The sequence below is a fragment of the Rhinopithecus roxellana genome, chromosome 3 (assembly GCF_007565055.1).
Source record: "Rhinopithecus roxellana isolate Shanxi Qingling chromosome 3, ASM756505v1, whole genome shotgun sequence".
NCBI classification, from domain to species: Eukaryota; Metazoa; Chordata; class Mammalia; order Primates; family Cercopithecidae; genus Rhinopithecus; species Rhinopithecus roxellana.
The window spans coordinates 63012984-63037518 of record NC_044551.1 but is presented as its reverse complement, the minus strand read 5'-3'; the positions used below and the strand labels follow the sequence as shown (position 1 = coordinate 63037518).

General features: G+C 44.8%; 2 protein-coding genes and 3 pseudogenes across 4 annotated transcripts in view; 4 read left to right on the top strand and 1 right to left on the bottom strand.

Annotated features, from left to right (window-relative positions):
- The first annotated feature begins 267 nt into the window (after positions 1–267).
- SERF1A (small EDRK-rich factor 1A) lies at positions 268–12347 on the top strand. Of its 2 annotated transcripts, none has more exons than XM_010380250.2 (3): positions 268–483; positions 1449–1557; positions 10734–12347. In XM_010380250.2, the coding sequence occupies exons 1-3, from the start codon at positions 477–479 to the stop codon at positions 10948–10950; spliced, it is 333 nt and encodes a 110-aa protein (XP_010378552.1). In that variant the 5' UTR covers positions 268–476; the 3' UTR covers positions 10951–12347. The 2 variants fall into 2 exon arrangements, with proteins under 2 accessions (XP_010378552.1, XP_010378553.1); XM_010380251.1 differs by lacking the exon at positions 10734–12347 and adding an exon at positions 7075–7453.
- LOC115896571 lies at positions 11844–12346 on the top strand (annotated as a pseudogene). The gene has a single exon (XR_004056490.1). The product of XR_004056490.1 is annotated as a mitochondrial import receptor subunit TOM5 homolog pseudogene (transcript).
- A 920-nt stretch (positions 12348–13267) lies between the features above and the next one.
- LOC104675641 lies at positions 13268–13774 on the bottom strand (annotated as a pseudogene).
- A 4031-nt stretch (positions 13775–17805) lies between these two features.
- LOC115896729 lies at positions 17806–17888 on the top strand (annotated as a pseudogene).
- A 1724-nt stretch (positions 17889–19612) lies between these two features.
- Positions 19613–24535, top strand: part of LOC104675640 (survival motor neuron protein) — a 31247-nt gene continuing 26324 nt past the window's right edge. Inside the window, exon 1 of the mRNA XM_010380246.2 lies at positions 19613–19849. Coding sequence (XP_010378548.1) covers positions 19769–19849 — 81 coding nt within the window. The 5' untranslated portion in view covers positions 19613–19768. The remainder of the gene's footprint in view (positions 19850–24535) is intronic.

Genomic DNA, 24535 nt, shown 5'->3' with positions numbered 1-24535 from the left:
GGGATGAATGAAAGCTAATGTTCTTTGCCAAAAAGTAATATATTGTAGAGTTTATTGTCATTTTCTATCAAAAAAAAAAAAAAAGGTGGGGAGCTGGTGGAGCCCTGCCCCTGTGCCTGGTGCACAGTAGGGAAAATCCACACACGCCTATCCCTCAGTCAGAACAGAACCCGCTTTCTGGGCTCTCTCTGGGATCTCCCAGGCATGTGTTGCAGCAGGGCTCCTGGCGCGGCCAAGCCTCCCCGAGCTTCGGAGCCCCGGCCGCGCACGCGCAGTGACGCGCCGGCCACGCCGCCGGCTGTTGTCTGGCCTCCAGTGGGCGGGGCCGCTGGCGGAGCAGAGCGTGGGCGCAGCCGGGCGGAGGGCCCAGGCAGGCTTAGCCTTCTTGGACAACAGTGGTGACAGTAGTAGCCCAGAGTGCCAGGGAGCCGTTGCTTTTCCCAGTTGCTCTCTTCCAGGCTCCCTCGGTGGTCGGCATGGCCCGTGAGTGTGCAGACTGGGGTGGGAAGCTGCCGGGAGCGTCCGGCGTGGGAGCCTAGCGCTGAGGCGCGGCGGGCGGGGGAGGCGGGGTCCGGCTGGAGAATCCCCTTGGGTCCCGCAGGGCGGGAATCCCAGCTTCAGTCTGCAGAGAGAGAGCTCGCGGGTAGTTCTGGTCCGGCTTCTCAGGCCGGACGGGTGCCTGTCTCTTAGGTGCGAGTTTGGGCGGTAAAGAACACACCCCGGAGATGTAGACACGGCCGCCCGGGGAGGGTCCTTGTTTGGAGGAGGTTTATAGCTGATAACTTCAAGTCTTAAGGCCTAATGAGGACCGGGAACTCCAGTGAGTCGCCTCCCTGGTTCTTTTGTTTGGCGCTCGCAGCTAATAGTCGAAAAAACAGGAGGCTTTAGAGCCGGTCCTAAATTTGATGCTCGTTTCTACTAGTCCTAGGTATTAGGTCAGTCTGTTCTGCAAAATGAGAACAATGAAGCCTACCTTGCAGGGTTGTGGCTAGAATAAGGATGTAAAGGGCCCACATTGCCTTTCGCAGAGTTACCTTCAATCTGTTCAGTCCCCATCCATCCCTCTTCGCCTCTGCATGGGGATAAGGATAACTCTCAAGTGATGGGCTGAACTTGTGATCTCTGTGTCTAGCTTTCTCCTTCCACCCACTCCCCTCAAAAGCCAGAACTTATTTTGGGATACTGGCCCAAGATTCGAGTATCTGTTTTAAAATATCTGGTATTTATAGCTAGTGACCACCTTGATTGGGATGATAATACTCTTAAGTCTTTAAGTGTTTGCCTGTAAGCCACTTCCTTTTTGTCAGATCTGGGAACACCATCAGTCTGTTACTCTGCTGGTTTATCTATTAAAACACAAACTAAATACGCATTTAAACAAGACCTGTTCATTGGAATTATTAATAATTTTGGAGATGGGAAAAGAGCATGACTGTTTGACTTTGTAGGTGGAAATCAACGAGAACTTGCCCGCCAGAAAAACATGAAGAAAACCCAGGAAATTAGCAAGGGTAAGAGAAAAGAGGACAGCTTGACTGCCTCTCAGAGAAAGCAGAGGTTAGTGGTACTAATTTAATTCTAAAGTCGCTGACGTTGTGATTGAAGCCACATTTTGGGCTGGGTGTGTTTTATCATGCCTGTAATCCCAGCAGTTTGGGAGGACTGCTTGAAGCCAAGAGTTTGAGATCAACTTGGACAACATAACCAGCCCCTGTATCTACAAAATTTTTTTTTTTAATTGGCCAGGCATGGTGGCACATGGTTGTGGTCTTGACTACTCCAGAGGCTGAGGCGGGAGAATCGCCTGAGCCCAGGAGGTTAAGGCTGCAGTGAGCTGCGATTGCACCACTGCACTCCAGCCTGGGTGGCAGAGTTAGACCCTGTCTGAAAAAAAAAAAAGGCCTCATTTCTGGGGAACAAAAAGCATTTTGTTAAGCCCTCGGTAGAACAGGGCCTAATGATTTGTGCCAGGCAGACTAAAACCACGTGGGGTAGCTATCTCAACCCATAGATAAAGCACGTAAAGCTCTGAAGCTATTACTTGTTTCGCAGAGACTCATGCAGCTCCTCCACAACCATAAGAACTTTATAGGCTGGGCGCAGTGGCTTAAGCCCATAAGCTCAACATTTTGGGAGGCCGAGGTGGGTGAATCACCTGAGATCAGGAATTCGAGACCAGCCTGACCAACATAGTGAAACCCTATCTCTAATAAAAATACAAAATTAGCTGGGTGTAGTGGTGCATGCCTGTAATCCCAGCTACTTGGGAGGCTGAGGCAGAGAATCGCTTGAACCGAGGAGGGGGAGGTTGCAGTGAGTGAAGATCGCGCCATTGCACTCCAGCCTGGGTACTAAGCAGGAAACTCCGTCTCAAAAAAAAAAAGCTTTATTCAGCAGAATAACATCTTCCATATCCAAAACACTGTGAGGTGCTAGAGTAACAACATTTTCAAAGCAGACAGCCTACCCAAACTACTCTGGATGACAAGTGACTCAATTGTTAATATAATGATAATAGTTCTGAATAAGATGCCAAAAAGTATATGTATAATAGCTAGCTATGCTGATTTCTGAAGATCCATTGCACTGGAGAGAATTCATGTACATAACCTTAATATATGACTATATGTGCCAATGTAAAACTGCTACAGAAATACTTTAGACTGCAGCTTAAGTAAAAAAAAGTACATTCATGTTTCTGAAAGAGCTAATCAAAGCTTAATTTTATTTTCAAATCATGTTGTCCATATGGAACTTGGAGGTTAAGTGAGTAAGTGACTGCACGTGCTTCAGTGTGGCTTGTTAGGGGTTCTCAAGCCTGGCTGCACATTAGAATCACCTGGGAAACCTCGACAGCTACTCAAGCCTTGCCTTATGCTCAGTTCTGATTTTTTGTTTTTTAAAAAATTGAATTACGATAGTTGTACATATTTTGGGGGTACATGTGATATTTTAATACCTGTATGTGGGCTGGGTAGTCCCAGCCACTTGGGAGGCTAAGGCAGGAGAATCACTTGAACCTGGGAGGCGGAGGTTGCAGAGAGCTGAGATCCTGCCACTGCATTCCAGCCTGGGTGACAAGAGTGAGACCCTGTCTCAAAACAGCAAGAACAAAAGGAAACTGGCTGGGTGTGGTGGCTCATGCCTGTTATCCCAGCACTTTGGGAGGCCGAAGTGGGCCGATTACCTGAGGTTGGGAGCTCAAGACCAGCCTGACCAACATGGAGAAACCCCATCTCTACTAAAATCATAAAATTAGCCGGGTGTGGTGGTGAATACCTGTACTGCCAGCTACTTGGGAGGCTGAGACAGGAGAATCACTTGAACCTGGGACGCGGAGGTTGCGGTGAACTGAGATCTTACCATTGCGCTCCAGCCTGGGCAACAAGAGCGAAATTCCATCTCAAAAAAAAAAAAAAAAAAAAACCTGTATGTGTAATGATCAAATCGGGGTAATTGGGATATCTCTATGCTCAAACATTTATCTTTCATCCAGTTATGATTTAATTGGTCTGAGGTCGAGCATTAAAAAGCACCCTAGGTAAATTTTATTGTACTTCGGTTATACCTTTTTTTGTTTGTTTGTTTTGAAGACACAGTCTTATTCTGTTGCCTGGGCTGGAGTGCAGTTGTGTGATCTTGGCTCACTGCAACCTCTGCCTCCAGGGCTTAAGCGATTCTCCTGCGTCAGCAATCCAAGTAGCTGGAATTGCAGGTGCCCACCACCACGCCTGGCTAATTTTTGTATTTTTAATAGAGACAGGGTTTCACCATGTTGGCCAGGCTGGTCTCAAGCTACTGACCTCAAGTGATCCACCCACCTCAGCCTCCCAAAGTGCTGGGAATACAGGCGTGAGCCCCGCGATGGCCCAGTTATACCTTTTTAAAAATTTTTTTTTTATTTATTATACTTTAAGTTCTAGGGTACATGTGCACAATGTGCAGGTTTGTTACATAGGTATACATGTGCCATGTTGGTTTGCTGCACGCATCAACTCGTCATTTACGTTAGTTATTTGTCCTGGTGCTATCCCTCCTCCAGCCTCCCACCCCACCCAGTTATACCTTAAACTGAACTTAAAACAGCTCCCAGGTGATTCTGATGTGCAGCCACTAGTAAGAATCATTGATTAATGAGATTAAAGACCTTAATTTAAGGCAAAGGTCCTGACACTTTTTTTGGTGTTTTTTTTTTTTTTTTTGGAGATGGAGTCTTACTCTGTGACCCAGACTGGAGTGCAGTGCCTTAGTCTTGCCTCTCTGCAAGCTCTACCTCCCAGGCTCAAGTGACCCTCCCACCTCAGCCTTCTGAGTAGCTGGGACTACAAGGGCACACCACCAATCCCAGATAGTTTTTGTATTTTGGGTAGAAATGGGGTTTCATCATGTTGTCCAGGCAGGTCTTGAACTTCTGGGGTCAAGTGATTTGCCCACCTCAGTCCCCCAAAGTGCTGGAATTACAGATGTGAGCCACCATGCCCGGCCCTAACATTTATTATTAAAGTGATAAGCTTTGCCTTCAATTTCTGTTTACTCACATTAGACTAAAAATGAACATGGTATAAATCAGTGACCCTGCAGTAGTATTTTTATTGGAGAACCTAGTCTAGCTTGGTTCAGAAATTGTCGTTGTTGGCCAGGCACAGTGGCTCACGCCTGTAATCCAAACACTTCAGGAGGCCGAGACGGGTGGATCACCTGATGTCAGGAGTTCGAGACCAGCCTGGCCAACATGGTGAAACCCCGTCTCTACTAAAAATACAAAAATTAACTGGGCATGGTGACAGGCACCTGTAATCCCAGCTAGTCAGGAGGCTGGGGCAAGAGAATCACTTGAACCCAGGAGGGGGAGGTTGCAGTGAGCCAAGATCGCGTCATTGCACTCCAGCCTGGGGGACGAGAGCGAGACTTCATCTCAAAAAAAAGAAAAAGAAATTGTCATTGTTTACCAAATATGCACTCCTTATTAAGTTCTGTACTAGATGTTCTATATGCATTATTTATTCATCATAACCCTGAAAAATGGTATTAACACTAATGTGTAGAATAGGAAACTGAGGCTCTAAACTTCAGTAACATTACTAAGGTCATACAGTAAGCACAGCAGAGCTTGGTTTCAGATAGGGAAGAAACTGTCATGGTTGTTTTTCCACTGTACTTCATTTCTTTGTAGCTGTGTTGTTTTTTTTTTTTTTTTAGTGAAAGCAAGTTTATTAGGAAAGTAAAGAAATAAAGATTGGCTACTTCATAGGCAGAACAGCCTGTAGCTGTGTTATTTTGCCTTTTCTTTATTTTTATTTATTTATTTTTTTTGAGACTGAGTTTCGCTCTTGTTGCCCAGGCGGAGTACAGTGGCACAATCTCGGCTCACCGCAACCTCCACCTCTTGGGTGCAAGTGATTCTCCTGCCTCAGCCTCCCAAGTAGCTGGGATTACAGGTATGTACCACTATGCCTAGCTAATTTTGTATTTTTAGTAGAGATGGGGTTTCTCCATGTTGGTCGGGCTGGTTTCAAACTCCCGACCTCATGTGATCCACCTGCCTAAGCCTCTCAAAGTGCTGGTATTACAGGCGTGAGCCACGGGCCTATTTTGCCTTTCTTCTATTCCTTTGTTTTTGCTATTGGCTTTACAGAAATGTCTTACTGTCATGGCTGTAGAAATCAGTTTAGCAGTTCCTCAAAAAGTTAAAACAAGCCAGGCTCAGCAGCTCACGCTTGTAATTCCATCACTTTGGGAGGCCGAGGTGAACAGATCAACTTGAGGCCAGGAGTTCGAGACAAGCCTGGCCAACATGGTGAAACCCTCTCTACTAAAAATACAAAAATTAGCTGGGCATGGTGGCACATGCCTGTAATCTACTGGGAGGCTGAAACAGGAGAATCACTTGAACCAGGGAGGTGGAGGTTGCAGTGAGCAAAGATTGTGCCACTGCACTGCAGCCTGGGCAACAGAGCAAGACTCTGTCTCAAAAAAATAAATAAATAATTAAAAAATTTGAAATATGAGCTTAGTAAGTCAGAGTTGTGGGACTTTAACCAGAGCTGGTAGAGTGCTTGACACACAGTAGATGTTGAATACATGACCGTGTAGTCTATTTTTAAAATATGGGTCCATGGACTCATTCATGAATCACCTAACCAAAGTAGTCTGGTCATAGTTCACAGTTTATATGGCATGTGTCAGTTTGACCAGAGATGAAAAGGGTTAAGGGCCGGGCACAGTGGCTCACGCCTGTAATCCCAGCACTTTGGGAGGCCGAGGCAGGCGGATCACGAGGTCAGGAGTTCGAGACCAGCCTGGCCAATGTGGTGAAACCCCCGTCTCTACTTAAAATACAAAAATTAGGTGTGGTGGCGTGGGCCTTTAGTCCCAGCTACTCAGGAGGCTGAGGCAGAAGAATTGCATCAACCCGGGAAGTGGAGGTTGCAGTGAGCCGAGATCGTGCCACTGCACTCCAGCCTGGGTGACAGAGCGAGACTCCGTCTCAAAAAAAAAACAAAAACAAAAACAAAAAAAAAGTACCCTGAACATCCAGCTTTTCTTTAGTGTAATCCAGTTTCAGTGACTAGCTTTTGGGCTTTTTTGCTTGTGAGAAATTGAAATCCTTCATAATATCTATATTCTAGTCATAGATACCAGTTAGGATATCTAGGAGAGTTCATAAAATGCCTCTTCTTTCAAGAAAAAAATTAGAATGAATTAACTAGTTAACAACCAGGAGTAATAGCTATTATTTCTACATGTAGCTGCCTAATGTCAGACACTTTTATCTATTCATAGTGATTCCTTGTGACAACCTTGATACATATTGCTCGGATTTTGTAAGGGCTTTGAGGTTATTTGCCCAAAGTCATTGTAACAGAGATGGTATTCAGAGTAAGATCTGACTTCGAAGTCTTTCCAGTCTTTGTCTTTCCATTTTGTCTCCAGCCATGAAAATGGAAAGACAAGAATGTTTATACCATCTTTTCAATTGTCTTCTAATACACTGAATGGGTTATGTGTAGAAAACAAGTGAGAATATAAAATTGGTTTTTCTGTAACAACTTATAGACTTTTCCCTCATTGTAGGGACTCTGAGATCATGCAACAAAAGCAGAAGGCAGCTAATGAGAAGAAGTCTATGCAGACAAGAGAAAAGTGATGACTGGCTATTTGGAAAACCTGGGTGCTTCTGCCAACTGGGTGTATCATAAACTCTAAGATCAAGATTTTGTAGAGTGAACAGTCATTACATATGTTATAACTTATCCTTTAAAAACTATTTTAAACTTTACCCTTTCAGCTTGACTTAGTGCGATGTTTTAGAAACAGTCTTCAAAGAATAAAACACTAACCATGCATGTGACATATTGGTGAATATTATTTTTATTATTGAACATTCATATATAATTTATTAGGTAATATCAGATAATAGGATCTCTTATGTAATAAAGAATCTTTGTCATCAGCTTTGTTAACGTAGTTTTTTTTCCTCACAGTTTCTAAGGATAAGGATAAAGTAGATCTTTGAAGTAAACTTAAATATATAATAGAAGTTAAGATCCATTTGTATAATTTTGCTCTGAAATCAATTTACAGGACCAGGCATGGTGGCTCATGCCCGTAATCCCAGCACTTTGGGAGGCCAGAGTAGGCGGATCACTTGAGGTCAGGAGTTTGAGACCAGCCTGACCAACATGATGAAACCCTGTCTCTACTAAAAATACAGAAAAAAAATCTGCAACTTCCATTTCCATGCCTGGCTAATTTTTGGTAGTTTTAGTAGAGATGAGGTTTCACCATCTTGGCCAGGCTGGTCTCGAACTCCTGATTTCAAGTCATCCACCCACCCAGCCATCAGTCATTTATTTTTGAATGCCTCTTCTGTTAGTAGCATGTGTAAGAAATTGTGTTCCATTTATCAAACTCTAGCCTGTTTTTGAAAATAGGGCTAAAAGAGAACATTGATTTCTGACATTTTCCAAAAACTTAAAAAAATTTTATATAGGCTGGGCACAGTAGCTCACGCCTATAATCCCAGCATTTTGGGAGGCCAAAGCAGGTGCATCACTTGAGCTCAGGAGGTTGAGACCAGCCTGCGCAACACAGCAAAACCCCATCTCTACCAAAAAAAAAAGTTAGCTGGGTGTGGTGGTGCACGCCTATAGTCCCAGCTACTTGGGAGGCTAAGGTGGGAGGATCACCTGAGCCCAGAATGTCAAGGCTGCAGTGAGCCAAGATTTCATCACTGCCTTCCACCCTGGGCGATAGAGTGGGACCCTGTCTCAAAACATACACACACACATACTCTCTCTCTCTCTCAACTTAAAAATACTCGGTCTGTTATTTTTATGAAATTGTCATAGTTATCTCTTAGACCAGAGTTGAGTAAGAACATTTATTATATTGCCTCTTACAACTTTATCAGCTAATGTATTTGCTATGTAACAATTACATATTGGAATATATTACCTTTAGAGATGGCCAAGTCATAAAACTGTCACTGAGAAAAGGAGAATGACAATGTGTATCCTCAAATCTACTTCCCTATAAATTCCTGAAAGATAAGAAACTTACTACAGGTTTTCTTTTTTTTTACAACTTCACTTTTTTTTTCATTTTTGTTTTTTTTAGGCGGAGTCTCGCTCCATCGCCCAGGCTGGAGTGCAGTGGCGCCATCTTGGTTCACCGCCAGCTCCGCCTCCTGAGTAGCTGGGACTACAGGCGCCCGCTACTACGCCCGGCTAATTTTTTTTTTTTTTTGTATTTTTAGTTTTTTTTGTTTTTAAGAAGTTCCCTCCCATGACACACGGGAATTATAGGAGCTACAATTCAGGACAAGATTTGAGTGGGGACACAGCCAAACTATATCATCCCCCCAAAAAATTTAGGATTCTTTGCCAAAAGAAGGGAGAATGGATGCTGAGCAGACTAAAATAATAGATTTTAATCCCTCTTATTGAAAGCTAAGACTAAATTTTAAAAATTGTATTTTTTTTTTTTTTGAGATGGAGTATTGCTCTGTTGCCCAGGCTGGAGTGCAGTGGCGCGATCTCAGCTCACTGCAACCTCCACCTCCCGAATTCAAACAATTCTCCTACCTCAGCCTCCCGGGTAGCTGGGACTACAGGCGCACACCACCACGCCCAGCTAATTTTTGTATTTTTAGTAGAGATGAGGTTTCACCATATTGGTCAGGCTGGTCTTGAACTGACCTCAGGCGATCTCCCCACCTTGGCCTCCCAAAGTACTGGGATTACAGGCATGAGCCACCACGCCCAGCTAATTTTGTGTTTTAAGTAGAGACGGGGTTTCGCCATGTTGGTCAGGCTGGTCTTGAACTCCCGACCTCAGGTGATCCGCCAGCCTTGGCCTCCCAAAGTGCTGGGATTACAGGCGTGAGCCACCGTGCCCGGCTATATTTTTAAATATAAAAATTAGCCAGGCATTGTGGTGGGTGCCTGTAATCTCGGCTACTCTGGAGGCTGAGGCAGGAGAATCACTTGAACTCAGGAGGTTACAGCGAGCTGAGATCACACCTCTGCACTGCAGCCTGGGTGACAGAACGAGACTCCATCTAAAAAAAGAAAAAAATGTATTTTTAAAAATACATGATATGGCAAATCATGAAGGTGGTAAGTATCTGAAGTGTGAGAAATAATCATGCAGCTTATGCAATTTTTGTCTCTACAAACCTTTCAAACCCTCAAACTGCAATGCTTGCTCATTATAGAAAATCTGGGAAAATACAATAAGTTCTAAATATCCATAAATTCTAAATAGCAGCTCTTTGAAAACTAACTCTTTGGGCTTTTATCCCAATGAAATAATAAACAGCCAGCATTTGAAATGTATATTTCAATGACTCGTATATGAATACTATGTTCAGATCACAATAAAGGACATTTCCAGCACCGTCTTAGATAATGCATCCCAACTGATTATCACCATAAATAGTTTTGCCTGTTTTTGAATTTTATGTAAATGGGATCACACGGTATGTGCTGTAGTGAGCCTAGCTTCATTCGCTCAACATTATGTCTGCAAGAATCCTCTATTTTGCTGCTACGCAGCAGTTCAGCCTTTTTCACTGCTGTATAGCATCCTGTTATATGAATATACCATAATTTAGTTACTCTACATTTCATGGATCTTTGAATTGCTCCCACTTTGGGGCTGTTATGAATAATGCTACCATAACATTTTTATATATCTTGTGGTGGTCTTAAACACACTATCTACTGAGTATATGCTAGGAGTGGAATTGCTGGGTGATAGGGTGTGTGTCTATATACACATATACACACTTTTTTTAGTAGGTACCATCAAACAATTGCATTTTTGTTGTTTTTGTTTTAGTTTGTTTTTAATGACCATACCATTTTACCACCATCAATAAATGAAGGTTCCATTGCTCCATACCAGCATTAGGTATTATCAGTCCTTTATCCATATTGGTGGGAGGTAGTGGTATCTCACTGTGGTCTTAATTTACTTCTGTATACTTAATTTAAATACACTCAATTTATATACACACACGTATACTCTCAGCCTTCAATAAGCCAGTCTCATTCCCCTGAACTAACCAATGTTAAAAATGGTATACTTCTCTCAGTGCTCATGCAAACATGCATACACACACATACACATAAATAAGGGATGTGGGAATGTATTTGATTCTGAGAGCTGCTGTAACAAATTACCACAAACTTATTGGCTTAAAACAACAGAAATATTTCTGTTCACAGTTCTGGAGGCCAGAAATCTGAGAGCAAGGTGTCAGCTGGGCCACACCTCCCTCTGAAGGCTCCAAGGGAGGATCCTTGCTTTCCTCTTCCAGCTGCTGGTGGCTCCAGGTATTACTTGGCTTATGGCAGTATAACTCCTATCTCTGCCTTTGTCTTTGTGGTCTTCTTTTCTGTCTTCTTCCCTTCTTTTTATGAGGACTTTTGCTATTGGATTTAGGTTCCATTCTAACCTAGGATGATCTTATCTGGAAATCCTTAATTGCATCTATAAAAACTATTTTCTCAAATAGGTCACATTCATGCATATCAGATGGACAGATGTATCATTTTGGGGTCCGCCATTCAACCCACTACAAGGAGTTTTTTTAAACAAAAATAGGAAACTTAGATGTAACTTAGCACTTTTTTTTTTTTTTTTTTTTTGAGACAGAGTCTCGCTCTGTCACCAGGCTGGAGTGCGGTGGTGCGATCTCGGCTCCCTGCAATGTCTGCTTCTGGATTCAAGAGATTCTCCTGCCTCAGCCTCCCTAGTAGCTGGGATTACAGGCATGCACCGCCACACCCAGGTAATTTTTTTTTTTTTTTTTTTTTGAGACAGACTCTCGCACTGTTACCCAGGCTGGACTGCAGCAGTGGCGTGATCACTGCCCACTGCAACCTCTGCCTTCCGGGTTCAAGTGATTCTCCAGCCTCAGCCTCCCAAGTAGATGGGATTACAGGCACCTGCCACCACGCCCAGCTAATTTCTTGTATTTTTAGTAGAGACGGGGTTTCACCATGTTGGCCAGGCTGGTCTCCGTCTCCTGACCTCGTGATTCACCCGCCTTGGCCTCCCAAAGTGCTGGGATTACAGCCACAGCCCCCGGCCATAAGTTAGCACTTTAAAAAAGAATAGCCAAGTTGGGCCAGGCGTGGTGGCTCATGCCTATAATCTGAGCACTTTAGGAGACTGAAATGGGTAGATCCCTTGTGCTCAGGAGTTCAAGACCAGCCTGGGCAACATGGTGAAGCCCCGTTTTTACTAAAAATACAAAAATTAGCTTAAGGGAGGGGATAGGCCAAGTTCCGGGTGTGAGGGGGCCGCTAGGGAGAGCAGAGCAAGGCGGCTGAAGGCTGGTCAGAGCCCCGATCTTCCAGATTGAGGGCCTTACCCAGAAGCTGGACCCCAAGGAGATGAAACGGAAGATGCACGAGGATATGATCTCCTCCATACGGAACTTTCTCATCTACGCGGCCCTGCTGCGAGTCACTCCTTTTATCTTAAAGAAATTGGACAGCATATGAAGATTGGACATCACATGTGAATGCATGATATGAAGAATCTGGTTACAGTTTCTACTGCCCTCTGCAAGTAAATAGGCCCAGAAAGGTGTAAGAGACTCTTTGAATGGACATAAAAAATCTGCTTGTTAAGAACAAGTTTGGCTCTGGTAACTGATCTTAATAGCTAAAACATAAAAATATTTGGGAAGTCTGAAACAAGGCCTCCTGGTCATGGTGTGCCCTTATGCCTATGACAGTTGGCCTCTGTGAATACTGGTATAATTGTAGATAATGTCAAACTCCATTTTCTAGCAAGTATTAATAATTAAAGGAAGTATGTCTGAAACGGCACTGTCTTGTCAGTCATTTCTGTTTACCCTTCTGTCTGGAGTGTATTTATGAAGAGTCCCTTATAAATTATGTTTTACGGACATCAGCACATAACCACAATGACATTTAAGCACAGGATCATTAGTTTACATTTTATTTTATTATTATTATTGTTATTTTTATTTATTTTTTTTTTGAGATGGAGTCTTGCTCTGTCGCCCAGGCTGGAGTGCAGTGGGGCAGTCTTGGCTCACTGCAAGCTCCGCCAACCGAGTTCCCGCCATTCTCCTGCCTCAGCCTCCTGAGTAGCTGGGACTACAGGCACCCGCCACCATGCCCGGCTAATTTTTTGTATATTTAGTAGAGATGAGGTTTCACCGTGTTAGCGCGTATGGTCTCAATCTCCTGATCTCATGATCCGCCTGCCTCGGCCTCCCAAAGTGCTGGGATTACAGGTGTGAGCCGGGATTACCACGCCCGGCCCATTAGTCTATATTTTAAATAAACATACCAATTAAAAAACAAGCCAAAAACAAAAAGTAGCCAGGTGTGGTGGCACGTGCCTATAGTCCCAGCTACTTGGGAGCTGAGGTGCAAGGATCACTTGAACTCAGGAAGCAGAGGTTGCAGTGACGCAAGATGGTGCCACTGCACTCCAGCCTGGGTGACAGTGAAACCCTGTTTCCACAAAAAGAAAAAAAAATAGCCATGCTTATACTTCAGTACTTACAGATTTAACTTTAGTATAGATGTACAGTAATTTATTCAATCATTTCCTTACTCCTAGACAATTAGGATGTTTGCAACTTTTGCCACTACAAACAATTCTGTGAGGTAGATTATCATATTTATTCCCAGTTACTGGTGCTTTCATTTCTATAAGAATGAATTTTTTTTTTCAGCCCAGAGGTCTTTTATTTATTTATTTATTTTAACACCTATTATGCCATGAATTCATAGGGAATAAGGTTCCAGCAGCTCAGGCTCCTTCCCATTGGTTCTCACAAAGTATGCTTCTCTGGGTGGAGCAGGCTGGTGCTTCAGTTGAACCCAGGTACCTTTCTCTTTGGCTTCTTTCTTTTTCTGATCATTTTCCTTCACGCGTTTCAGGAAGCTATCTCAGCTCTTAGAGTGCTTAATGTGCTCAATACGCACATTAATTCTCTTGGCAAGAATCTTGCCCTTAACTTGTTTGTTTACCACAATGCCAACAGCATGCTGGGTAATGTAGACTCTCCCAGTTTTGCCATGGTAACACTTGTGGGACATTCCTTTTTGAACAGTACCCATTCCCTTGATGTCTACGATATCACCTTTCTTATAGATTCGCATATACGTGGCCAAAGGAACAACTCCATGTTTTCTAAAAGGCCTAGAGAACATATATCGGATGCCTCTCCTCTTTCCCTTTGTGTTCGTCATTTTGGCGAATTACTGGAAGATGGCGGTTCCGGCCGAAAGCAAAAATGGATTTTTAAAGATAGAATTCCTAGGAAATAGTTATGTCAATGCCAAATACCATATAGAGACAAATCTCTAAAATTTGGTAAGCAAGAGCTGCAATTCAGGGCCTACACACAGACCAGGCTGATCATTGTTATGATCAGGAGAATAAAGGGAAGGTTGGGACTGGGCGCTGTAGCTCACGCCTGTAATCCCAGCACTTTGGGAGGCCAAGACAGGTGGATCACCTGAGGTCAGAAGTTTGAGACCAGCCTGACCAACATGGAGAAACCCCGTCTCTACTAAAAATACAAAATTAGTTGGGAATAGTGGTGCATGCCTGTAATCCCAGCTACTCAGGAGGCTGACACAGGAGAAACGCTTGAACCCAGGAGGTGAGGGTTGCAGTGAGCTGAGATCACCCCATTGCTCTCCAGCCTGGGCAACAAGAACAGAACTCTGTCTCAAAAAAAAAAAAAAGAAGGTTCAGGGTTTTATGAGAAAGAACAGTGTTACATACTGTTTTGGAAGAAAGCTCATTCACACTAGAGCTTGTGGGAGCTAGCAAGCTCTGATTGGTGAGTGATGGTGGTAGGTAAAACCAGTCTTAGAGTCATGGCAGTTCATTTCAGCAGCTATTAGGTAAAACTGGTCTTAGGGATACAGAAGGCTGTTTCAGCAGTTGGACTTGTGGAAAATTTAATTCTTGAAGCAGATGCTGTGTACCCCAAATGCTTCTTCCCCCTGGCCCTTCAAGTCTGATTTAGTTGAGTATTTCAAGAATGACCAAATTTATGTAATCAACTTTCACAGGTATACATGTCTTAAACTTTAAACAGATGTTTTGGGTTTTGTTGTTGTTGTTTTTGAGATGGAGTCTCACTCTGTTATCCAAGCTGTAGTGTAGTGGTGTGATCTTTACTCACTGCAACCTCTGCCTCCAGGGTTCAAGTGATTCTCCAGCCTCAGCCTCCTGAATAGCTGGGATTACAGGTGCCTGCCATCACGCCCAGCTAATTTTTGTATTTTTAGTAGAAACGGGGTGGGGTTTCACCATGTTGGCCAGGCTGGTCTCAAACTTCCAACATCAAGTGATCCGCCCCCCATCAGCCTCCGAAAGTGCTGGGATTACAGGCATGAGCCACTGCGCCAGGCAGTCTTTCCTTCTTCTTCTTCTTCTTCTTTTTTTTTTTTTTTAATGACATGGGGTCTTACTTTATTGCTCAGGCTGGTCTCAAACTTCTCGCCTCAAGGAATCCTTCCACCTTGGCCTCCCAATTTGCTGGTATTACAGGCATGAGTCATCATGCCAGACTATAAACAGATATTTTCAATAAGAGGATAAAAGTTCATTTCCCCATACTTTGCTAACATCAGATTACTATTCCTGATAGTTTTGCCAAACAGGGTGGAAAATGGTGTGTTAGTTTTTCTGGGTTTTCTTTTTAATTTTTTCTTTTTTCTTTTTTATTCATTGTGACACTATTCACATTTTTTTATTTTTTATTTTTTAATTTTTTGAGACAGGGTCTCCCTATGTTGCCCATGCTGGTCTTGTACTCCTGGGCTCAAAAGATCCTCCTGCCTCGGCCTCCCAAAGTGCTAGGATTACAGACATGAGCCACCACGCCTGGTTCACAATTTCTTCTTATTTTCACTAAAGGCAGGTATATTCCTGAAATTTTTTGTTTTTTCGAGATGAAGCCTCACCCTGTCACCCAGGCTGGAGTGCACTGGCACGATCTCGGCTCACTGCAACCTCCGCTTCCCAGGTTCAAGCAATTCTTCTGCCTCAGTCTCCCAAGTAGCTAGGATTATAGGCACTGCAACCACGCTCAGCTAATTTTTGTATTTTTAGTAGAGATGGGGTTTAACCATGTTGGCCAGGATGGTTTCCAACTCCTGACCTCAAGTTATCCGCCCACCTCAGCCTCCCAAAGTGCTGGGATTACTGATATGAGCTACCATGCCAGGCCCTGAAATGTTATCTTAGTTTTCAATTTGTAATTCCTTGGCTCTAGAGGTTGGGCATCTTCTCAGATCTCTAGTGGACATTTGGATTTTCTTTTTGGTGAACTGTGCAGTTTTTCTCTCTGCTTTACAATCTTTATTATATGCAATCTTCACATGTAGGTACTACCATTTTTTTTGGTTTTTGAAACAGGGTATTGCTCTGTTGCCCAGGCTGGAGCACGGTGGCAAAAACATGGCTCACTGCAGCCTTTGACCTCCTGGGCTCAAGTAATCCTCCTGCCTCAGCCTCCTGAGTAGCTGGTACTACAAGCCCACACCACCATGCCCAGCTAATTAATTTTTGTAGAGATGGGGCCTCACCATGTTACCCAGGCTGGTCTCCAACTCCTGGGCTCAAATGATCCTCTCTCTCCCACTCAGCCTCCCAAAGTGCTAGGATTACAGGCATAAGCCACCATACTTGGTCCTTTTTTTTTTTTTTTTTTTTTTTTTTTGAGGCAAGAGTGTTGCTCTGTCTCACAGGCTGGTGTGCAGTGGCATGATCTCAGCTCATTGCAACCTCCACCTCCCAGTTTCAAGTGATTTTTGTGCTGCAGCCTCCTTAGTAGCTGAGATTACAGGCATGCACCACCATTCCTGGCTGACTTTCGTATCTTCAGTAGAGATGCGGTGTTGCCATGTTGGCTAGGCTGGTCTCAGACTCCTGACCTCATGTCATCCACCTGCCTCGGACTCCCAAAGTGCTGGGATTACAGGTGTGAGCCACCGCCCCAGCATCATTTACTTTATCATGAGAGAGGTCCAAGAGTCACTGAAGAGAGATTTTTGGTGTGAAAATTACATATGAAAAAAGACTGATTCCAGTACATGAAATTAAATTCAGCATTTACATTAAGTGCCTTCAAATCTGGTAAAATGGTTTCTTTTGGCAGTTTACCTCATTATGTTTTGAATGATTTGTCTATCATATGAAGTAACTCTTATAGTAACTCAGGCCTGGGCACAGCGGCTCAAGTGGGAGGACTGCTTAAGCAACTGAGTTTGAGACCAGCCTGGACAACATGGGGAGACTCCTTCTCTCCCAAAAAAGAGCTGGGCATGGCAGCATACTGCTAAAGGAGACAGAGTTTTTTTTGTGGGTGATTAAATGTTCTGGAATTAGATAGCAGTGATGGTTGCACAACCTTGTGAATATACTAAGGTTTCCATTCAATCTACCATTCAATTGTACTCTCTAAAATGATGAATTCTATAGTATGTCAACTATATCTCTAAATAATAAAAATAAAAATAAACAGCTGGGCACAGTGGCTCATGCCTGTAATCCCAGCACTTTGGGAGGCCAGGGCGGGTGGATCACAAGGTCAGGACAAAACCCCGTCTGTACTGAAAATACAAAAATTATCTGGGCGTGGTGGTGCACTCCTGTAATCGCAGGTACTTGGGAGGCTGAGACAGGAGAATCACTTGAACCCAGGAGGTGGAGGTTGCAGTGAGCCGAGATCGCTCCACTGCACTCCAGCTTGGGCGGCAGAGCGAGACTCCATCTCAAAAACAAAAAATTTAAAAAACAAACAAAAAGAAACCTGGTTCTATATTTTGTTTAAATTTCTTTTTTTAACCATCATGGAATATGTCCATGTAATTTGTTTAAATTTTGACGTCAAATGCAATTGTGAGAATTTTTATGATTGAGAAAAATATAAGCAAGCTTTACAAAAATTCACATTTTTTTTGACTTTTTTTTTTTTTTTTCTGAGACAGAGTCTCACTCTGTCGCCCAAGCTGGAGTGCAGTGGTGCGATCTCAGCTCACTGCAACCTCCACCTCCCGGGTTCAAACAATTCTCCTGCCTCAGCCTCCTGAGTACCCAGGATTATAGATGGGTGCCACCACGCCTGGCTAATTTTTGTATTTTTAATAGAGATGGGGTTTCACCATGTTGACCAGGCTGGTCTGAAACTCCTGACCTCAAGTGATCTGCCTGCCTCAGTCTCCCCAAGTGCTGGGATAACAGGCGTGAGCCACCGTGCCCGGCCTTTTTGGCTTTTAAATTATCTTGATCCTTTCATAGTTCATAAGTGTGATAATTGGGTTTTCATGTTGATTTATGAGATGTACCTTTGGCACATTACTCTCCTGACATGAGATTTAAATTTTTTTTTTTATCTTGTGACAATTTAACTTTTTTGACATATAAAAACTGTATGTATTTATTTGTTTGAGATGGAGTCACACTCTGTCACTCAGCCTGGAGTGCAGTGGCGTAATCTTGGCTCACTGCAACCTCCGCCTCCTGGGTTCAAGTGATTCTCCTGCCTCAGCCTCCCAAGTAGCTGTGATTACAGGCCTGCACCACCACACCTGGCTAATTTTTGTATTTTTAGTAGAAACGGGGTTTCACCATGTTGACCCAGGTTGGTCTCGAACTCCTGACCTCAAGTGATCCACCCACTTTGGCCTCCCAAAGTCCTGGGATTACAGGCATGAGCCACCACGCCAGACCCTTAAAAATTGTATATATTTAAGGTGTACAATTTGATGTTTAGATATACATTGTGAAATGATTACATTCCACATATTACCTCTACCTAGTTACCATTTTTGTACACTTGGCCAACATCATCCCATTCTCCCCTTCCTCCACAGATATTTCTTGTATACTATATAGAAGCCAAGGGTATTTGGGGGGAAGCCCTCAAAGTTCCTTTGATAGACTTTATATATATATATACTATGTACATGTAAGCCATTTAGCAACTGTAGATGCTTAATAAAGAATACTGGAGGCCGGGTGCAGTGGCTCACACCTGTAATCCCAGCACTTTGGGAGGCCGAGGTGGTCAGATTGATTATGAGGTAGGCGTTTAAGACCAGCCTGGCCAACATGGTGAAACCCCGTCTTTACTAAAAATACAACAATTAGCCAGATGTGGTGGCGGGCACCTGTAATCCCAGCTACTCGGGAGACTGAGGCAGGAGAATTGCTTGAACCTGGGAGGTGGAGGTTGCAGTGAGCTGAGATCGTGCCACTGCACTCCAGCCTGGGTGACAGAGCAAGACTCTGTTTAAAAAAAAAAAAAAAATACTGGAGGCTGGGCAAGGTGGTTCACACCTGTAATCCCAGCATTTTGGGATGCCAGAGACAGGCAGAATATCTTGAGCTCAGGAGTTCGAGACCAGCCTGCACAATATGCTGCAAACACAGCCTCTACAAAACATACAAAAACTAGCCGGGCGTGGTGGCGCGCCCCTGTGGTCCTAGGTACTTGGGAGGTTTAGGCGGGAGGATCGCTTGAGCTCGGGAGGTCGAGGCTGCAATAAGCCGAGATGGCGCCACTGCACTCTGGTGACAGAGCGGGATTCTGTCTCAAAACAAACAAAAAAGGTTGGGGGATCAAATGTCTTCTAGTGTTTAAGGATCTGCCTTCCTTCCCGCCCCCATGTTTGTCTTCCCTTGTTTGTCTTTATATAGATCAAGCAGGTTTTAAATTCCTAGTAGGAGCTTACCATTTACTTTTCCAGTGGGCGGGGGTGGGGGGGGCGGGAATACACACACACACACACACACTGGAGTTAGAGACCAGCCTAAGCAACATGCCAAAACCCCGTCTCAACTAAATATACAAAAAATAGCTGGGCGTGGTGGCGCACGCCTATAGTCCTAGCTACTGGGGAGGCTGAGGTGGGAGGATCACTGGAGCCCAAGAAATCGAGGCTGCAGTGAGCCGGGTCGCGCCGCTGCACTCCAGCCTGAGTGACAGGGCGAGGCTATGTCTCAAAACAAAAACAAAAAACAAAAAAAAGAAAGGAAATATATAACACAGTGAAATGAAAGGATTGAGGGAAATTAAAATTACACGCCACAAAGGTGGGAGGGCGATAACCACTCGTACAAAGCGTGCGAAGTTACTTCAAGCGGTCCTCCAGGCCACCGTGCTGTTCCGCTCCCAGAAGCCCCGGGCGGCGGAAGTCGTCACTCGAAGAAGGGAAGGGGCTCCACGCTGCGCACCCCCAACTTTACCATGGCGATGAGCAGCGGCGGCAGTGGTGGCGGCGTCCTGGAGCAGGAGGATTCCGTGCTGTTCCGGCGCGGCACAGGCCAGGTGAGGTCGCGGACCCCGCAGTCTCCCTACCGGCGCTCGCAGCACCCTTCTTCCGGCCAGACTCTCCTTCCACAGCCGCGGGACGGCATCAAGTCAATCCGCTCACTGGAGTTGTCCGCGTTTTTCTACGTCTTTTCCCACTCCGTTCCCTGCGAACCCCATCCGTAAGCTCCTTCCTCGAGCAGTTTGGGCTCCTTGATGGCGTTGAGTGGAGGCCCTGCCGCGACTTGGCAGTAACTTATTTTGTTCACCCGTCTCTGGCTGGTGTCGGGGAGGTGAGGGCATTAGGCCAGGGTGAAGCAGGGAAACCACTTAGGAGTCTGTTAAGATGATCTGGACTTTAGATCAAGATGTTATTAACAGAGTTAAAGTATTTGGATTATGGATATATTTTGAAATCGGAGGCAACAGGTTTTTCAGATAGATTCGATAATGGAGGTTATCCTGAATAGTTGAAAAGATACAGTTGCTTTTTACTGAGATAGGAAAGAGCAGATTGCCAGTAGAGCAGATTTCTCAGGAGTTCAGTCTTGGGCATAGCATGGTGGGGGTGAATTTGACTGGAGTGAGTTGGAGAATAGGAGAAGAGAAATCCAAGGCAACATTTGACCAGCCTGGGCAACATAGTGTGACTCCGAGTCCACAAAAATTAAAAACACAAAATTTACACAGGCGTTGTGGTGCGCGCCTGTGGTCCCAGCTACTTAGAAGGTTCAGGTCTTGGAAGGCTCAGGGAGGTGGAGGCTGCAGTGAGCTGTGATTGCGCCTCTGGGTGACAGAGCCAGACCCTGTCTTAAAATAAACAAAAACATCGGTAGACATATTTCAAGGAATTTTATTTAAAAATTTTTTTTTTTTTAGAGACAAGGTCACTCCCTGTGGCCCAGGCTGGAGTGCAGTGGCGTGATCCTAGCTCATTGTAGCATTAGTCTCTTGGCCTCAAGCGACCCTCCTGCTTCAGCCTTTGGAGTAGCTGGGACTGAAGGAGTGAGCCACCACGAAATTTTATTATAAATGGAGGGTAGAGAAATTGGGCAATAAATGGAGGGGAAAGTGAGTTAAGAGGAATTTTAATTGTGTGTGTGGTTTTGAGAGAGGGGGGTCTTGCTCTGTTGCCTAGGCTGCTGGGGTGCCAGTGGCGCAATCATGAATCACTACAGCCTTGGGCTCCTGGGCTCAAGCTATCCTCCCACCTTTGCCTCCCAAAGTGCTGGGATTACTGGTGTGAGCCACTGCACTAAGATGGGAGCAAGGTGTTTCAGCATGTTTGTGGTTTGATGGGAAAGATAAGAATGGGAAAGTTGATGTTGGAAAGAAGAGAATTGCTAGAGCAATGTCCTAGAGTAGGTAAGACGGGATGGATTTGGCCTTTGTTGGAAACATTAGCGGTTCTTTTGGTGACAGCTATATAGTTACACATCTATGATATGTGAATGGGCAGATAGGATGGCAGGAGATTTTGAAAGTTCTCTTGATTCTTACTGTTCTCTTAGTGAAAGAAGCAAGGTTATCAGCTAGGAGCTAGGATGAGAGAGGAAAGAGAAGTTGGGAAGTAGATAGTTCTTTAGAAGAGTGGGCAAGGGGCCGGGCGCGGTGGCTCAAGCCTGTAATCCCAGCACTTTGGGAGGCCGAGACGGGCGGATCACGAGGTCAGGAGTTTGAGACCATCCTGGCTAACACGGTGAAACCCCGTCTCTACTGAAAAATACAAAAAGCTAGCCGGGCGAGGTGGCTGGCGCCTGTAGTCCCAGCTACTGGGGAGGCTGAGGCAGGAGAATGGCGTAAACCCGGGAGGCGGAGCTTGCAGTGAGCTGAGATCCGGCCACTGCACTCCAGCCCTGGCGACAGAGCAAGACTCCGTCTCAAAAAAAAAAAAGAGTGGGCAAGGATTGGACAGGGAAGTTTAGTGGAAATGTTGCTAGGCAACATAAAAGGCCTACTTGAGATTCGTAGTCATGAGTTGAAGGAGACCAGACAGCAAGATTGTGTGTATGAGGGCAGCCACAGAGTAAATGGAGAGTTGAAATTAATACGGTTGTAGTTTTACCACGTGGATATGAAGAAGTGAGGGGGAGAAGTACAAACCAGTTATCTTAACAATTGACCGTGGAATTTATGCTGGCTAAGAAAGGAAATGAGGATATTAAGACCCTAAGAGACAGTTTAAAAAGTGGGAGGATCGGCTGGGCATTGTGGCTCACTCCTGTAATCCCAGCACTTTGCGTGGCCGAGCGGGGCAGATCACAAGGTCAGGAGTTCGAGACCAGTCCGGCCAATATGGTGAACCCCTGTCTCTACTAAAAATACAAAAATTAGCGGGCGTGGTGGCACATATCTGTAATCCCAGCTACTCGGGAGACCGAGGCAGAAAAATTACTTGAACCTGGGAGGCGGAGGTTGCAGAGAGCCAAGATCATGCCTTTGCACTCCAGCCTGGGCAACAAGAGCAAAACTCCATCTTAAAAAGTAAAAATACAAAAATTAGCTGGGTGTGGTGGCGCATGCCTGTGATCCCAGCTACTTGGGAGGCTGAGGCAGGAGAGTCACTTGAACACGTAAGGCAGCAGTTGCAGTGAGCTGACATCGCGCCATTGCAATCCAGCCTGGGCGACAGAGCAAGACTCCATCTCGGGGAAAAAAAAATTAGCTGGACGTGGTGGCAGGTGCCTGTAGTCCCAGCTACTAAGGAGGCTGAGGCAGGAAAATCGCTTGAACCTGGGATGTGGAGGTTGCAGTGAGCTGAGATCATGCCACTGCACTCCAGCCTGGGTGACAGAACGAGACTGTCTCAAAAAAAAAAAAAAAAAAGTGAGAGGATCAATGTATTGCCAGTCCTAGTGAAGTGGAATGATTGTCCCCATTAAACCGCTAGTAGGAGTAAGTTGCAGAGCCTAGAAGGTGATGGTTAAGAGAGTGGGATTCTTGAAACTGCATTTATGGAGAGGTTGTGGTTATGGGTTATAATAAATACTGTTGAAGCGAGTGAGTAGCTGAGATTTGGGGATGTGTCAGTTCAGTCTCACACTGCTACAAAGACATACCTGAGACCAGGTATTTATTAAAGATAAGAGGTTTAGTTGGCTCACAGTTCTGCGGCCTGTACAGGCTTCTCTTGTGGAGGCCTAAGGAAACTTACAGTCATGGCAGAAGGTGAAGGGGAAGCAAGCACAGTCTTCGTGTGACCAGCAGGAGAGAGAGAGAAGGGGGAAGTGCTACATACCTTAAAACAACCAGATCTTGTGAGAACTCTTATCAGGAGACAGCACTGGGGGATGGTGCTAAATCATTGGAGATCACCCCCATGATCCAGTCGCCTCATATCATGCCCACCTCCAACACTGGGGATCACAATTCAGCATGAGATTTGGGTGGGGACACAGAGCCAAACCACATCATGGGATGTACAAGATTGTGGTGGAGAGGAGTTTAGAACCCTGCAAATATAGGGTAGTTGAAGGGATCATTTACATGGATATTTAAATCACCAAAAATTATGGCAGTGTGGCAGTGTTGGAGAGAGAACTGCAATGTAAATATTAAGGAATGAGGAAGAGTGACTCAGGATGCTGTAGATGACTGCAGTAGGAAGTGATAATAGATTGTGAGTCTGGTGACAAGATTTTCCTTCTCTCCCCCCCGCCCCCGCCCCCCCCCCCCCCCCCCCCGCCCCCCCCCCCCCCCCCCCCCCCCCCCCCCCCCGAGACAGGGCTTCTTTCTTTTGCCCAGATGGGAGTGCAGTGGCGCGATCACAGCTCACTACAACCTCCTCCCAGGCTCAAGTGATTCTCCCACTTCAGCCTCTCAGGTAGCTGGAACTACAGGCACTGACCACCATGTCTGGCTACTTTTTGTCAGGATTTTCAAAGCTGGGAATTTTTAGAGGGGAATGGAGGAGAATAATCTGGAAGTGCAAGTAAGGAGCAGGGAAGATTTCTTTCCCACATCTCGGTTAGGTACCGTGATATGAAGAGTGTGGAGGAGAAAAGAGGAAACATCTGACATTTGAGATGACTGTGAAGGAAAAGACATCCTCGGGGAGTTGGATTTTACTTAGAGCGAGAAATGAAGGGATGATTCAGAGGTTAAAGAGTGGGATTTTGTTATTTACTTAAGGAAGCACAGTGGAAGTTTCAGGAAGTGGTAAGAGAAGGTAGAAGATGGCAGGGTGTTGGGAATAATTTGAGAAATCTCAGCTGCTGGAAGTGACTGAGAATCAGATATAAAAGCAGTCCTGATGTTCTGTTCTGGGTGCCGTTGCTGTGTAACGAATCTGCCAAAACTTAGTGGCTTGAAACAACAAAGAACATTTTATTATTTCTCATTGTTTCTGTGGGTCAGGAATTTGTGAGGGCCTTGCTGGGCAGTTTTCGTGCAGCTGTCTCGTGGTTGTGCCTACATAGTTGCTAGAGCTTCAGTAGCTGGGGACTGAGCAACTAGGGATTGGCGGGCTATCTCTTGTTTTCAAGTAGTCTCATGAAGATTTCTTTATGTGGTTTCAATGTGTGGGCTGGTTTGGATTTCCTTATAGCATAGTGGCCTCAGTTGGATTGATGTTTTGTGATCCTTCTCATCCCTCCTTGTCCTGTCCCCAGACAACCACTGATCTACTTTCTGTCACCATAGATTAGCCTGCATTTTTAAGAATTTTAGAAGCATGGAATGATAAGTACCTTTTTTGTCATGTTT

Coding starts and splice junctions, on each gene's coding strand:
- SERF1A (XM_010380250.2), top strand. Junction 1,558..10,733: donor GCCTCTCAGAGAAAGCAGAG/GTTAGTGGTACT, acceptor TTCTGTTCACAG/TTCTGGAGGCCAGAAATCTG.